Source organism: Ptychodera flava, chromosome 6, assembly GCF_041260155.1.
Source record: "Ptychodera flava strain L36383 chromosome 6, AS_Pfla_20210202, whole genome shotgun sequence".
NCBI lineage: Eukaryota > Metazoa > Hemichordata > Enteropneusta > Ptychoderidae > Ptychodera > Ptychodera flava.
Genome location: NC_091933.1, coordinates 21072541 through 21090288, shown reverse-complemented (window position 1 = coordinate 21090288; position 17748 = coordinate 21072541). Strand labels below are relative to the sequence as shown.

At 39.3% G+C, this 17748-nt stretch overlaps 1 protein-coding gene across 3 annotated transcripts in view; it reads right to left on the bottom strand.

Moving 5' to 3' along the window:
* The window catches only part of LOC139135128 (uncharacterized), a 66010-nt gene that overhangs the window by 9138 nt on the left and 39124 nt on the right, over positions 1-17748 (bottom strand). For 2 of the 3 annotated variants that reach the window (XM_070702379.1, XM_070702377.1), the window contains exons 6-10: positions 13137-13953; positions 12552-12652; positions 8357-8520; positions 4335-4424; positions 3758-3869 (exon numbers count right to left, since the gene is read on the bottom strand). In XM_070702379.1, coding sequence (XP_070558480.1) covers positions 3758-3869; positions 4335-4424; positions 8357-8520; positions 12552-12652; positions 13137-13953 — 1284 coding nt within the window. Of the gene's footprint in view, positions 1-3275; positions 3462-3757; positions 3870-4334; positions 4425-8356; positions 8521-12551; positions 12653-13136; positions 13954-17748 lie in introns of those variants that run through there. The other variant, XM_070702380.1, reaches the window with a different exon arrangement.

The window sequence follows — 17748 nt, the reverse complement described above, 5'->3', positions numbered from 1 at the left end:
TCATCGTCTGATAGGAATTTCTCTTAACGAGCTTAAGTGGGCCACGGACTGTATGTCCAAATACAAGCTCAAATGGGCTAAAACCAAGAGACTCTTGAATTGACTCTCTAACAGCAAAGAGCAAAAAATGAATTCCTTCATCCCACTGCTTCTCTGTGTCAAAACAGTAGGTCCTAATCATGTTTTTCAAGTTTGATGAAATCGCTCAAGAGCACCCTGACTTTCTGGATGATAGGCGGATGACCTATACTGTTTAATGCCTAGCTGATCCATTACTTGTTGAAAAATACCAGACATAAAGTTGGAGCCTTGATCGGACTGGACACATTTAGGGAGGCCAAATAAAGTGAAAAATTTGACTAAAGCTCTCACTATAGTCTTTGTCTTTATGTTTCTCAGTGGTATGGCTTCTGGGAACCGAGTTGATGTACACATTATTGTCAGCATGTACTCATTTCCTGATCTTGTTTTGGTAGGGGCCCAACACAGTCTATTAGTATCCTACTAAATGGTTCTTGAAATGCAGGAATTGGCTTGTAAAGGGGCCTTTGGAATGGTCTGATTTGGCTTTCCTACCATTTGACATGTGTGACAAGTTTTACAGAAATGTGTTACATCCTGCCTGAGATTAGGCCAATAAAAGTGACTGAGAATTTTATGATAAGTTTTCCTTACTCCCAAATGACCAGCCCAGGGCGTTTCATGGGCCAGGCGCAATATTTCAGCACGATAGGGCTTTGGAACCACAATTTGATGTTTTATAGCCCAGTCGTCATCAACCAAGACATCTGGAGGTCTCCATTTACGCATGAGAATACCAGATTTTGTATAATAGGAAACAGAGCTATCTGAAGTTTTATCTTCATCATCTACCCTGTCAAACAAAGACAAAATATCTGGGTCTTTGTGTTGTTCTGCAATGAGATTTGATCTAGAAAATGTCTGACTTTGGTCAGCAGAAGTTTTACTGGAAGTTTCAAATCCACGAGGGATAACGGAATGATCCGTGTCAAACACCTGACTGAGAAAGGTGTCATTTAAGTCAACATCTGTGACATTATTTTTGAGAGTATTTTGATTCTCGGAAGTTTTCTTTGACATGGCTCGAGTAATGGCACATGAAGGAAATAAATCGGGTATCTCTTGTTCAATTGGCTCTGGATCCTGATCTAAACTAGGATTATCAGTCACAAGTGGATTAGTAATGACCTTGTCCCCAGCAAGGTCGTTTCCAAGAAGAAGGTGATCCCTTCAAAAGGCAAAAAAGGCCTAATACCTAAAGCCACAGGTCCAGAAACAAAGTCCGAAGACAAATAGACATTATGGAGAGGAACAGGAATAAAGTCATTGCAATCTACCCCCTTAATAAGAACTTTAGAACCTGAAAATGACTTTTCAGAAAACGGCAGGGTATCTGCCAACAAAAGAGACTGGGAAGCCCGGTATCTCTTAAAATTTGACAGGGGTAGCGGAAGAGAAATCACTAGAAAGTGATATAAAACCATCATGAATAAATGGTTCGAAAATACCCATAATGCTATCTTGAGAAGAATTGACCTTGACCTCATTAATTGGGATAAGAGGGGTTTAACCTCAGAAAATGTGTTGCACACATTATTAGACTCTAATTGAGTTGATGAAGAAATAAAGCCGGTTGGCTTAGATCCACTTTGACCACTTTGACCTTCACGTTTTCTTTTCAATTTGAAACACTCTGACATTAAATGGCCGTCTTTCTTACAATAATTACAAGAAAGTGTACCAAACTGTTTTTCAGAAGGAGATTGAGACTTGGGATCTGATGATGTGGGAGTGTTACTTGAACTCTGTGAACTGTTGTCATTTGATTTTCTACTGTCCTTTGAAAAATTCTTGGATGAAAAGGAGGAGTTAAATTTACCTGCATTGTTTCTGTAGGAAAAGGACTGGGATGGTTTGCTGAGAAATGAAGATTTGTGGGTCAATGAATAATCATCGGCCAAACGTGCAGCAACCTCTAATGTATCTGCCTTTTGTTCATTGATAAACGTCTTGATGTCACTCCGGAGCACCTTTTAAATTCCTCAATCAAAACAAGTTGTCGTAATTTGTCATAATTCTGACTGACCTTTTCCGAAGAACACCAACGATCAAACAGTGTTCTTTTGTTCGAGCAAATTCAACATAAGTTTGATCCTTCACCTTCTCACAATCCCTAAATTTCTGACGGTAAGCTTCAGGCACCAACTCATAGCCCTTGAGAATTAATTCCTTCACAGAATCATAATTTGAAGCCTGCTCTACTGACAACTGAATGTAAATTTCTCTGGCTTTACCCACCAAAGCACTCTGCAAAAGCATAGACCAGGACTCCTTAGGCCAATTCAGACTCTGAGCAATTTTCTCAAAATGGAGAAATATTTATCACATCCTTTTCTTGGAAAGGGGGAACTAACCTGAAATGCTTAGTGATGTCAAATTGTCTGAAGGGAAGAATTTTCCTGACTTTCCAAGCTCTAAACGTCTCATTTCTAACTGCAGTCGGTGTTCTGCTAATTCTCTTTCCTTTTCTTTTTCCTCTCTTTCTTTCTCCCTTTGTCTTTCTTCCATTTGCAATTCTTTTTCTTTCATTTCCAATTCCCTCTCTTTCTGTCTTTCTTCCATTTCTAATTTTTCTTTTTCTAATGCCTGTCTCTCCTTTTCCATTTGTAATTCTTTTTCTTTCATTTGTAATTCTTTTTCTTTTCTAATGCCAATTTTTTTAGCTCGAAATCTGCCTGTATTTCTAATTCCAATTTTTTTGAGTTGGAAGGAAGACTCAAGCTCATAATCTTTTAAGGCAGACTCCTCAAAATGGCCAGAATTAACTAAATGTTTTGCAATCTTGAACTGTATTTCTCGCTTGCGCATAGATCTTTTGACATCTACTTTAAGGAAATTGGCCAGTGCTATGAGGTTGTCTTTTCTGAGGGAATTAAATGTGTCCTGATCAAGGTCATCCATAAATTCGTCTGGCTTGAATTCCGCCATGATTGAATTTAGCTGAGTTCACAGTATACAGTAGTTTTGAAAAGGTAGGCAAAATGTTGTCAAACGGCTCAAATGTTCGTCTCCCGGACGAGCCCCCAATTTGTTACGTGCAGAGAAAACGAACAAAAGGGTGAACTCAGCAGTTTACGTTTAAACAAAATTTATTACGAAAACAAAACTAATTGCTAAGTCAGGGACAGAGTACAAGCTTTAAAAGTGTACAGACTACTTATCTCAGCTGGGACGGCAAAGCTCCAGTCTCAGAGTTGTAACAGTCAGTCGGATGAATGAACAGTCCTTTGGCTTGCAGGCTTGAAGCTGCACAAAGTCCACAGTATAAATCCAGCGTTGACAGTGAAGGTCTTGAAAAGTCTTGAGAATGACTACTGCTGGAGTTTAGTAACACACAAGAGACACGATCCCAAAAGTCTGACTGGAAGCTGTGCACGTCCCTTTTATAAAGGCATATAAGAACAATCTAGAACTTTTATTGACATGCTAATTACTGTTCTAAAATTATCTCCCTTACACAACTAATCAACTTTCCAGAACATTCCAAACATGACTAATTGAATTCAAGGTTGTGAGGTCATCAAGGGCAGTGACCTTGAGAATGTTCTAGACTAATTGAACTCAGGTCATGATGAGTGTGGGGGAAATGACCTACATAACAATATTATAGCGTGAAAGCTAGACAGACGTAACGACATGATTTTTTTTTTATAAAAAGGAAGAATATAACAGCTACCTTGAGTTATATTTGTGAAGGTTATATGACATTTAGGAAAATCGTCGAGCACCATATCTACACATCCACATCTGTCGACCAGGTAGGTCTCAACGCACTCTCTTTGACATGCCTGTTTGATAAATAAAAAACAAACAAACAAACACCGTGCGCGACTGCTGAACGGTTGGCAAGAATATTTCTCGTGTATGCCACAGCAAACTGTGCCTTGCTTGAGGGATATTTGATGATATACTGTTGTACTAAAAACCCATAGCTGTCAAAAGAATTTCTTGCACAATTCACAAATCCCCTGTTACGTTAATTCGTGACCTCTCTCAACAGCAGACGACGTGTGATACCCCTCTCCTTACTACCTCCAGTCATGCATGGTGGACGGCGCTAGCATCAGTATTCGACAAACTACGAAATCGATGGGCTTCACATAGACATTACATGTAATATAACCATTTGAAATACAGTTGCAAAAAAGGGAAATGGCAGGTTTCTTTCTCTCTTAAGCTGTTCCAAACATTCCAGCTGTAGAACAGGAATAATGCATCTTTTTTGTCAGAAGGTCCGCATTGTTCATACATACCTTTAATGTGTAGATGTACTCTGTGAAGAGTTGCAAATTTTCATCGTCTGGACAGTAGTTGTATGGTTCATTCATTCTTGCGAATGATACCTGTAAGAGTGACAAGTGCAGTTAACGTTATTCTTTGATAAACATGGCTACATCCTATTAAAAGTTTCAATGTTTTTTATAATGTGGTTATCTGACGTTTATCTGATATTTTATTATTTTACTATGTTTAATATATTTGAGAGACTAGTACGTCGAGGTTCACTCCTTCTTGATGATGATGATGATGATGATGATGATTGCTGATGATGATGATGATGATGATGATGATTGCTGTTGTTGTTGTTTATCGTTCTACTACAATCATTATTATCATCATATCATTGCCATACCATTATTATCATCATCATATTAGTAACAGAAATAATAATCTTCATCATTTATTTTAAACAAATGACAGGTATGGTGTGATAATGAAGCTTCACTTTTCTCAGAACACCTGGCAATCCATCGCAAAACTATTTTAACATCAATGGTGTGCATACGAACACCTTTGTTCGCAGATAATTTTCGCTTGATATTGCGTCTGTCCATTTTGCAAGAACCGCAGCCACCCATGATGAATCAACAACCTTTTGTCTAATGCATTGTCTGCAAATGTGTCGCATGATTGAGTCGGGAAAAATTAGTCAACACGCTTCACCTCAAATTGATGGCCTAATTAACCCGCAGTTTGAAGTGATCAAATATCAATATTTGTATCTATAAAGAGGGAATTTGCATTGCTGTCAAAACAGGTCATTCTGCTCTAAATATGTTTTGACCGATTTAGATACCGAGACAAACTTCTGAATGTGCAACGGCCTTCTTTGAATTGTCCACACACTTCTGGCATTCTCTCACAAATTTACTGACTTTACTCTGCCCGTTGAAGGTAACAGAATCGTTGACAAGCTTCCGCGGCAAAGAAGGATACTGACATACAAATTTATTTAGTCTAATTTGCATGCTGTAGTCTGCACACAAAATTAGATCAAAGCCCTTATTGTTGGTGTATGATTCAAATTTCTTTTCGTCGTTCTAATCCCGTCTTTACATCATTTCTTCATCTGTTGATGTAATTTCGAATACAGATGCATTTTGTATGCTATTATGGGTAAAAATTAGCATAACTATTTTTCACCGCGCAAATGTTTCAGCTGTCAATCTCTCTTAAAAGCGGTCTGATGTCCACAGCGTTTTCACGTCGCCGAGAGAAAAATGTGCAACGCTTTTGAAATTTCAATATTCAATGGCCATTTTCTTCCCAATCACGATATTAAAGAGGCGATTTGCCTCCAAGTTTTCTTCAATGCACAATTTAGCGTGTCAGTTTATGATAAATGAGTATGTTATAGTCCCAATTATTGTCTGGTTGAGCTACCACTATGTTCGACGGTGTATCGCAACTTTTCTGAGTGTATAGGGGAAATGAACCAGTCTTTCAAACTGCTCGTAAAACGCACTCTTTGTAGCTAAAACCATAGACAGTCTACGCTACAACCGACAAGCATGCTACCGTCTTTGCTGCAACCGACAAGCGTTCAGCTCGAAATGCACTGTTACATAATAATTAAATTACTATTCAACCTTAATGCATGAAAATATAAATTCAGCAAAATGGACACAAAACAACAATATAGTACATTTACGCCGTTCCACTACACTTGTTTTTGAAACTAATGACGACATGCTTAATTATTCATATGACATGCCAGTCACGTGGATTAATGATGATAGACATTTTTCATCGCCTACTTGAGTGTAGAAATGAATTAGCAGGGTCTTTTGTCATTAAAAATTTCATAAATCTCCTCTCATGAGTAACCAAGCACCTTGCATATATTGAATTTTTTTAAAAAAAATAGAGGTTAATTATAAGGTTTTCGAGATGGTCGCTCTGACCGGCTTATTCATGTTGATAGAACGACCATCTGTTTGGCTAGGAGTGGAAAATTCATCGACCTTATTTCCTTGTGCAATTACGAACGTTTAAATTATTCGCCTATTGAACGAACTTTAGCCGTGCGGAATATTTGTTGACGGCGTTTCGTTACGTATTTCTTTGTATGTGTGTTGGGGGGGGGGGTACATTCCATGATAGGTGCACTTGGCTAATGGAAGTGGACATGGATAAACCATGTAGACTGAGAGATACACTTGATCTACAATGTGGGTCTTTTTAGTTAGTTTCTGTCGAGAATACCTTCACCTCTTGAACTCTTAGCTGAAATTGTAAAAGAAACAGTTACATCGGAGATCAAGTCTAGTCAGTCTAGTCAACTGTTTATCTCTCAGTCCAGACAGCGGCTGCTCCATGCTGGTTTACTGTAATTAATAGACGAGTCAGTGGCTTTGAAATGTGTTGTGATACCCAAGCTAATTGTGTATTTTGTACGTGGATTGTGTCCGTCTCATACGCTGAGTTGCGGTACCTAGGTGAAACGCACTGTATATCCGATGTTTGCTGATATTAAATGTGTGAAGTCATGTTCCAAGGCAATCATTTTAATCAATCTGGCCTTTAATGGCAATGTTATCCGAAACAGCGACGCAATGCGCCTGTCAGGATTATTCATGTCTGTATAGTTTTACTAGTATTTCTGATCGGTATCGTGTCGGCAATTTCTTCCTATCATGGTTGACTCGGACCGAGTTATCGCCTTTCAGTGCGTGATGGTAGAATGTACTTCCGGGACAGATATTCGAATAGATATTCTTTTTGCCTATTGCTTGTCGGGGTGGCTCATATTGAAGCTTATGGAGTAAATAAAGTTTTCATCGACTTAGTTTTGTGAAAATCGGGAATTTTTGTTTTTCTCGGGGAGATAACACAGCTCTGTAAATTTCATTCAATTTCAAGTACTATGTGTAAACATTGGGTAATTTGTTTCTGCAGTACCAATATTTTCGCGGTGCAGGTGACCCCTGATTTTTATTCTTCATTTTGAAAGAGGATTGTTTAAAGTTTGCGCGATAAAAATTTCGTAAAAAAATATGTCTTTCATTTTCGAAGCACCAACTACATTAAATTGGCAATAGCTGTACCATTTCATAATATTATAATTGTTTTTGTTTAGTCCATTTTATCTATCATTTCCTTCCTTAAGAATGTGGAAACCCATCGTCCAAACTTTGAGAGCACAATGAATTGCACACAATGAGCAATGTTATTGTTAAGGCCATATTAGCTGCATCTTCTTGCATTTATACCAAAAAATTACTATCAAATCTTGAGAGAGATGTTTTGGGTTCAAGCCATTTGTCTTTGAAAATGACAGTATTGCAATCTTTGGTGCTGGATTTGGCCGACTAAATTCACGCGAGATATATATATATATATATATATATATATATATATATATATATATATATATATATATATATATATAATATATATATATACATATGCGGTGGCCAAATTTTAGTTGCAACTCGAAATTATTTTCTCTCTCTCTCTCTCTCTCTCTCTCTCTCTCTCTCTCTCTCTCTCTCTCTCTCTCTCTCTCTCTCTCTCTCTCTCTCTCTCTCTATATATATATATATCTATATATATGCGGTGGCCAAATTTGAGTTGCAACTCGAAATTATTCAGTTCTTGAAATCTAAGATGCCCATGCGTCCCTGATGTTTGAAACGTTCTATGGTTGCACTTGGGTAGGCATTTTTACATAAAGTTGCATTATATTACAACCATTATATCGAGAAAAAAAAATCAAAAAGGCACAGACAACTGGGCTCTAACAAGCTCATTTTAGTTCGAACAAAAATTCGGTTGTCAATCATACTAAGGGATATTACACACATACTGGCAATATTGATGTTCACAAGTTGCACACTACACATTTCGTCACGATTTCGTGAGTTCGGCAAGAAACGGAATTTTGCAAATAAAAAAATGGAAAATGTCTCAAAAGTTACTTGACTTTTACATCATCTGATTTTTTTCAAACCCTGGAAAAATCTACTGTCACTTATACATATGATGTGCTTACCAAATTGACCCCGAGCGACGTGGACGTGCCCGGATGAACGCTGACCCCCTCGTTTTCCGGTGAAGCCATCGACTGAGGCGAATGCACCACGACTCGGAAGCCCGCTGATGGACTAACCGGACCAACGTACTCGTCCTGTTCCGCAAACACGGTGAGCTTCAGACCTGCAGTGGTAAAAGGGGATAACAGACGCAGAAAAATGGTGGGCAGTTAATTAAATCTGATCGGTTGAACTTCAACATTCATTTTGGTAAAATGCGCCTCGGGGTCTGCTTTTTGGACTCTCAAACTTTTACAATACTTGTTTAATCTACCACATGCAGGAGCTCATTTTGAAGGTCGCTGAGTAATATAAAGATTTCGCATTTGTGAATACCGAAAATTGAATTTTTCCCAAAGGGTCGACACAGGGATGGTGGTCATTTGTTTATTTCAAGTGTCGATAAACATCGGGTAGTTTTTCTCTTGTACCAAACTTTGCACGGTGACCCCATATTTCCATTCTTGATTTTGGAAGGGAATGAAGAGTTTTCTTAGGGAAGGGTTGTGTAGAAACTTAAATATTTATATTTCTAGGTGCGCACAAACTTAATCAAAGTTATACATTAAAAAGACAACCTCCTCATTCAAGTTAACTACGCGGAAAGACAAACATAGTAAAATTTTATTATAACTGCAATTTGCTGTATCTATACTGATGTACCGTTTTATGGCAATTAAACCCATACCGTTTTATGGCAATTAAACCCACGCCTGGTAACCGCTATCAAATGTTTGCATACATGTCAGTAAACGGTTCGCTCCACTCGGCACTTTATACTGCTCATGAAATACAGATCACAGTATTTTTTTCTTATCTTCTCTCAGAAGCAACTCCTCCCCATTCTCCATTTTTCTTTTGTTGATCAAGAAAAGCCCACATGGGCGAAGGTGAGGATGTTGAAATTTTGAAACAAAAAATAAACCGTCATATGAGGTAAGACCTTTAGCAACAGTTCGACATTTGTGTTGACGAATAAATTAAAACATGTGCAAACCTGTAATGAAAATATCAATATAGCTACAGTGATCGACTCCATTCAAAATGTTATTTTTTGCAACCCCGACCCAAATATGCCTGTACACTACGCCCACTCTTTCTCCGTTCATTTTCCTAGTTTATGTTTCGAGCTATGTATCCTTACGAAATATTCAGATATCCAAATTCTTATCACGGACATGATAGTTCTCGCATATTAAATTTTAGTAATTCTTGGTTTAAAGTCCACACGTGGTGTAGGTAGAATGCCAGTGGAGTTTGCTGGCCTAGCCTCGATATTACGATGTAAACATCTCTTTTGTTGAGTAAACAGAACATGGATCTGGGGATACTTTTATGAGGTAAACACCTCGTGCAAGGAGGTCGTGATGTATAGGATAAGCCCGAGTACGAGGGCTCTTCTGGTAAATAAAGTCCAACCCAATGATAAAATGTCGAGGCCGCAGGCCGAGACATTTTATCGTAGGGTTGGACTTTATATACCAGAAGAGCCCGAGTACGAAGGCTTTATCCGACTTAAAAACTATCGCCCCTAACTGATATATTTTCCTTTTCAATGTGTTTACGTCAATCGTCCCCTTTGTCAATGTAACATGTTTAGGATATGAATTAAAACTTTTATTTGTGAAATAGCCTTCCAGTGTAATGGAACATCCTATAAATGCCTAGGGCACATTATATAAATGCCCTAGGGCACAGCAGATTTTGTGTTGCAGCTGGTTTTCCGCTGTGTTACCAAATTTGAATATTAAAACGTACCAGATGTCTACAGAATATGACATGTTCACTTTTGATTGGACAGTACTTTACTACAGCGCTGTCATTCGTTTCTGGAATTTGGTGACCAAGGCTTTACGAGTAGATAAAACACCTGAATTGAGCACTCTGATTGGTCAATCAACAGTAGATAGTTTTTAACTGTATATAAAGAAGTACAGTTATTGGATAAATTGATATATGACGTCACTCTTAGCATAAGAATTATGGGTATAGTGATTTGCCCATGAAAAGGCAAGTAGCTATAACATAATTGTTTTTTCCGCAAAATTTTGGTTTTATATATCAATGGCAAGTTTTTGATCCCCAAAGCATCTGAAAACCCAAACTATTTGATTTATTCAGGCCGCATCACGAAGCGATATCATTGCGCAAAATTATGTAAATTATTCCATGTATAAAAGGGGTGGTAATACGTACACTGTCTCCCTTGCAATAGGACTGGAAGGTTAGGCAGTGCGCAACAGTAACTAAAGGGTTGGGAGTGTGAGTAGCCTCAGAGTTGAATATTTTCATAAACGGGCTTGTTTTTGTCTCCTTTTTTGTTCTCCCACACTTCCCACCCTTTTCTGTTGTTTCACATGCTTCGCTAGGGATTTGTCTCCCAAATCCTCCGCCCACACCTATAACGATAGGCAGTATCCTAGAGCGAAGTGATGAGGCTTTAAATATTTAGTTATCAACACAGTCTATACGTGCACAGTGCTCTGTTATTGTTTGTATTGAAATTCTAATCCGGACCATAATTCACTTGATGTCAACGAAGGCAATGCGTTTTTACAAGTGACGAAGGCAATGCGTTTTTACAAATGAACAGGCTGAATTGACGAGCTTTTCACTGTGCACCCCAACATGCTTCGGGAAGTAGATCAAGAAACTGCATAGTTGAGTCAGAACATGAAAACCAAAAATGGTGAAAAATCACCAAACGCCATAGCTACTGGCCCTATTACAATTTGTAAGGCGACTTTAGCAGTGTAAATTTTCCTTAACCATGTCAAGAAAGATGAAAATCTTACGCAGAGCCAATTTGCAAAAAAACTTGCCCGTAGGCGGTATTGAAATTAAAACCATGATAAGCTTCGAGTCCATTAAAATTTATCGCTACATATACTAAAGTTGCATCGACACGTAGTAAACGTCGACAATATATTATAAGAAAAGCATTGCCATAAGGCATTGCCTCCCCTCTGTGAAACAACGTGTCACATCGTGATTAATCATTTAGAAGTTGTTCCAGTTCATTCGTCATCTTCGAGCACTGCATTTGTGTTTTGGGCCCACAAGGGAGGGGAAGGGGGCACTGAATTTATGATCTGAACGGGTGATTTCAAGTCTTTGGCACTAACCTGCAAATATCAAATCGCCTCGATTGTATCCATAATATGATGAAAAGAGACCTGTAAATGTCTTGGTATAGCATAAGAGATATATCATACTATCGGATTCTTACAGTGTATATCAAATATATATGACTGTCATTTGGTATTTGAAAAAAGCTTTACATAAAAATTACATGATATGATGGTGTAAAGATTATCACGAAGGTGACGTCGATAGTGCCAAACATAACATCTCGATGCTTATGATATCCCTTATATCTTGTTTCATGTCGTCGACCTCGATACCCCTTTCCCATGTTTGTTGTTTACTTCGGGTCACACTGATAAAAGGAATGGGTACCAATGTTAGTGATCGACAAAAGGCATGTACTGCAGAGAAAATGCTCAATATTTAAAAGTGAGCAGGTCGTCCAATCTGCTGTTGCGTGACTTTCTCGTTGATGAGCATTGCCTCTTCCCGGAAATTGCCGATGAATGACGAGCAAATGTGAAGTAAATTCAGCATTTGATGCATGTTTGTAGTTCAACAGTTGTTTAAGCTTTAAAAATCACTGCAAGACTTTACCGAACACATTTCGGTTACATCCCTTCGTTTATAAGAAGCTGTTTCGGCCGCGGCCACGAGTTTCGCCCGTACAGCCGCATTTTGTTAAAATTTGCATATGCGTATGGGATGTTGGGATATGTTGTGCATAGAACATGCAGTTGTATAGGTCCCATACGCTCAACCGCGATGATGATGGTCAAGGTTATGGTGGTGATGTGATGATAAAATGATGATAATGATAACGATTATGATGATGGTCATAACGAGAAAAATAACAACAACAACATCAGCAATACTAATGCTGCTGCTGATGCTGATGCTACTACTCATCATCATCATCATCATCATCATCATCATTATCATCATCATCATCATCAACAACATCATCATCATCTACAAAACTTTCAACAATATTATTGACATTGATGTCGTCTTACGGCAACGGTTTATCTAAATTTTACTCGAAATCAAGTGAGACTAAAGTCTTACCGCTATTAATTCCTGCCTTAGGAAATTGCTCTGCGGTCGCATCGATCGTGAAAGTGTAGCAGTTGCCGTACTGTTGGTCTTGAAACGACATGAAGTCAGTGCTGTTGGCAAAGTTGACAAGAATATGACCGTTGAAAACAATTTTCTAAAATCTACGGATATACTTCAAATGTGTAACAGAACAAAAACGGAGTATAGATTACATGTATGTCAGCATAATTATCAATCCTCAACATAATATATAAATGTGCATCTGGTCTGATGTTGATGTTGCTGTTCTTTTTATCAAGTTAAACATCGTACGTATCTACAGTAACACCAAAAGCTCGTTTTACCTATGTAAAATGTATATTCTTGAACGAAAGGCATTGAACACGCGAACATACATACATACATACATACATACATACATACATACATACATACATACATACATACATACATACATACATACATACATACATACATACATACATACATACATACATACATACATACATACTAGACGTACTACATTTCAACATATCAGCTAGAACCTCCGTGGCGAAGGGCTACACGCATTAAGATTGTGTCCCACTTTTATACCTGACATTACAGGGCATTCCGTTGTATTCACATTGCAGTACCATGTCTCCGCCCTGGTGCCCATACTCGAATATCTCGTCCTGAGAGAGACCCTTTAAGAGATCGCGCAGCTCTGTGGCTGCCGATGTCTCTTCGAACTCCGCTCTCGCTTTGATTAGGTTGATGGTTTCGTTGAAATCGGAGAACACGTTCTCGTCGTAAACGACACCGCCGAACAGGTCGCGGAGGTACTCAATTTCCTCAAGTTCGACGTCGACTCCCAAGTAGTCGTAATCGGTGTCGACATGATATCCTTCAAACGGACCGTAAGTGTAGGGGTTAGGATAATCGGGAATGGCATCCGTTCTCCTGGTTGGCAAGACCCCTTCCCGCGTCGGAGAAGTCCTTTCTTCCGTAGTGTGACTGCGCACTTCTGCAGGCGTAGTCGTGTCCACATTCAACACGGTGGTACTGCCTCCCGGCGTTGTTGTGGTAACCACCTCATCGGTGGTTGAAACACCTGGCGTCTTCTCTGAGACGGTTTCAGACGTAGAGAGTCCGCGTTCAACGATTCCGGAATCACAACACGGGGATGGCTTCGCGTCGGAAACAGAAAACTTCAAGCTACAGTCGCCGAAATACTCTAGCTGCTTGTAGAATACCCAGGACACACAGCCCGGCGTCCGAGCACAAGCGTCGCAGCAGTCTTCGGCACTCTCCCGCTTGTTGTCAGTAGCGTTCACTAATAAATCGAATCCGACACGGTCGACGTTTCTCTCGACGGCACAGATTCCTACATTTTTTGGCGGGCTTGACGTGCTGTAGCTGGGAACGGTTTCTACAAATAAACAAAACAGGAAAGTAAATAGTAATTGCTTCCCGGGTAAAACGTCGTTGATATGATAATCATAAAAAATAACAATGATAAATACATCTTTTCGCAAACCGTACAATTCCATTCGGCTTTAAAACCTTCTGGTAAATAATAATAATCATCATCATCACCACCATCTTTATTTCAACTCGACAGCCTTACTATGCATATGCCTCTTTTTACACGGGTCGAGCAAACAAAGAAAATTTATTTGATCCATCGTTTATTCAATCAATCATCCAACAGGCGAACGCCCAATTAAATGACGAGGTACCCATAATCCACAACTGCAAGCAATGAGGAGTCAAGTGCATTGCTCAAGGGCACAACACCGTGCTGGAGTCCCGAACTCACCGTCCTCCAACTCTGAGTCCGTTACTCTGGACTTACTGGGTTTCGAACTCACCATCCTCTGGTATAGTGAGAGCGGTAACCGAACCACTGCCTCAACGGTGCCTCAACAAATATACATACATTTCAAGTGCATTTGGAATTTGATAAGGCGGCTTTCTTCATCGAAAAGACAATGGCTGAAACTTTTGAAAATACTTTCCTGACAGTCCTGCTGTTCTATAAAATATTCTTCTTTTTGTCCCTAGCGTATGATAGTAGCCTTGCTGACACAGTGCATTTTGCACAGTATAAATATACAATGCCGATTTTGACAAATGGATTTTGGACACGATGAAAATTCGTCGACAATAAAACTGGGCAGTACAAAATACAGGTTGCATTCAAATGTTTAACACTACAGGCATAAGAAACTATTTCAGGAACACAACAGGAAACTTAATTTTACATTCAAATAGAAAACTACTGGACAATCCATCAACAGTTACGACTAATTGAGTGTAGAAATACGATTATACCCGTATTTACCAGAATTTAAATATCTTGCCAGGTCCCAACACGATATGCGTGAGGATACACTATTAAGTTTTCCAATGTAAAATTCCAGTCAAAACGTTTGCAGGGACTGTAGCTCATTTCATCGTCAATGTTATTAGGCGTCACGGCGACTTTTAGCGCCCTGCGTTTTCATGTCTGATTTTGATTGATGGGACCGGAGATCAGATCAGTTGGCAAAGGAGATAATATTTATCAGGCAATGTTAGTTATGGTGGACGTGACACACTGGTAATCAAGGACTCGTATGCAAATAGAGTACATTCGGTGAAATTGCTTCCTGCCGCCAATAAATTCATGTACTCACTTTCACTAGCGTTAGTGCTGACTCTAAATGACTTTTAAATGGCACAGTTGATGATCGTCTATTCATATCTCGTGAACGGAGTACCATACAGTGTATTAGCGTTTCGAGCACTGATGCGGATATACGCGGGGTGCATGGTAAGTGTTATCCGGTGTAAAAAAGAAAAACTAGCGCCAACGCTGCAAGACTAGAGTCCTCGATTGATTGATATCCGCGAAAATGACGTGGACGGTTATGAATCCATATGTTTCTGTATGATGATTATGGCGTTTCATGGGCCTTTCTTTTGGGTCAGATTCATCAGGAATCAGCAATAATTTTAGAAAATAACACTTCCTAGAAACGAATTGCGATTCACCTTTGACACTTGACGTGAAGATCGCTCAGCATTTTCTATCAGTACGTTGTTGCGTTGAATCGTCTGATTTTTCCAGGATGGGCACGTTTTAAACATTCAGGGCCTCTTCGCTGAAGGACTAAAACGTTGTCAATTATTATGCATGTGTCAGTTGGCATGAAAACGCGTTTTGTTTCTGAAAATTGGCAATATTCTGCTTCATTTATAATTGTTGTCTGTGTTTCTGTTTTGTTTCGTTAATTCCAAGGTTAAAGCAATTGAACGTAGCCTAATTCTAAGGTTAAAGCAATTGAACGTAGCCTAATTCTATGTTTCTGTTCGACGGTGACTGCGCAGTCGAAAACGTTCTCGCAGCCAGATCTGCGCATGCACAAACACTTTATCTCGAGTACGTCTCCATGGTTTCGCGATAACCTCGTACCGCAATTAACAAACGGTACGTTTGGTGGTGATAAACTTTGCGTGGCCGACTCTTCCTCACACACGTTGCATCAGGTGAGGTGTCTTTTTTATGGGTGTGACCTCGGTATCTTCACAGTCCCGGCGAGGAAAAGATGCTCGCTGCTGTGGCGAGCGAGAAACGTTGTACAGAACGACACTTCAATATCGTGTCCTGTAAAATACTATGCGTACCTCTGGCAAAAAATGATGTTTTTAAGAGCATCCTAACACCGATATTTCCTATTGTGTTGTAACCATTGCAGTGGTTTTATGCATAGTGAAGTTGGAGAAAAACGAAAAAATCACAAAATTGCAAGATGGGAAACTATTTCAAAGCAATTAGTAAGACAAGTTTCGTTAGATTGCCAACGACTGAACTGCCTCGGTCAATGAGTCTCGACAAAATGGTGGCAAATAATTTTTTTCAAAAAAGAAATTTCCTATCAAACGAGGTCTGCGTTGGCGAAGGACGGTTTAGTTCCGGCAAAAAATTTAAGAAGCGATGGTCAGTGTGACCACAAACAAATTGAGAAACAGACAAGCAACGCGGCATGCCTTTTGTTCCATGGTCGTCTCGGTAGACTATGGCCTTTTCATATTAAAATGAGCTTCAAAGGTGTTAAACGTTTTGGAGACTTTGTTTGTGGTTGATAATTGCACGAGATTATGCGAAAAATACAACGAGATGGCATCGTGCTGCCAGTCGCGTAGCAACCATAGTTACTTTGTGGGCTCTCAGGGCAGAAACACTGCTTCAAGCCAATCAAAACATAACACGCCAGCAGTTTCATAAACATGTCCTTCCTTGACGAACGTGCAAAAGGCGGTATGACTGACCGTAAACCATTGAGTAAACCCAGACAGTATCGATAAAAGACTTTCAAATTTGGTTCAAACACACTCATTATATATTCATAAAAATATTTATATATTCATAAAAATATGAGAGGAATTTTTAAAATGGTAAAACTCACTTTCCCGAAGCTCAAAACATTCCCGTTTTCGCCAGCACGCCAATTCCGCTCAGCACCACACGACAACATCAACACAAACTTTGCCGAACATACTTTCGCTTAACAATTGGCGAAAATCAGAAATTACCGAAGGATGCATGGTCGCCACTTCGGAAAAGAGAGGCGAGAGCTACCTGAGGCGAGGCGAACATGGATGGGCTACGTAACTGCTTTACGCCTTGAACAATACCTGTTGCTAGTCTGTTTCTCTTTGTCTGTGGTGTGACATAGAGGGCGATACAGAGAAACTGATGACGCGCCCCGGTCAGCTGCTACATATCGCGAATGGAATGGTGGGTAGTTCATCGCCAGCAGGTGGCAAATGCTGCATGTTCCACCCTCTCTTAGGGAATGCAAAAATTTTAGAACTTTTCGCGTGATCTGATCGAAGACAAAAGATCAATTATAATAAAAGTGCGACAGAGAGTAATATCATCGGTGTTCAGACTTAGACCGATCAAGTACTGCTGCACTGGATCTATATAGTACAAGGAACAGGAACTCACTGAATGACCGCTCAGGGCCTTTACACTACACCATTAAATTAATAGTCGCGCCAGCGGCTTACTGACTACGCATGCGCATATTCATAATATACTATGCGAGTAACCGGAAGTGTACCCTACTTTCATGGGCGCCGCCATTTTTTTTTTGAGCGCTCGTAAATAAACAAATACGAAACGTGCAAATTATTATCTTATAACATGCCATTTATAAAATATATATCTTTTATT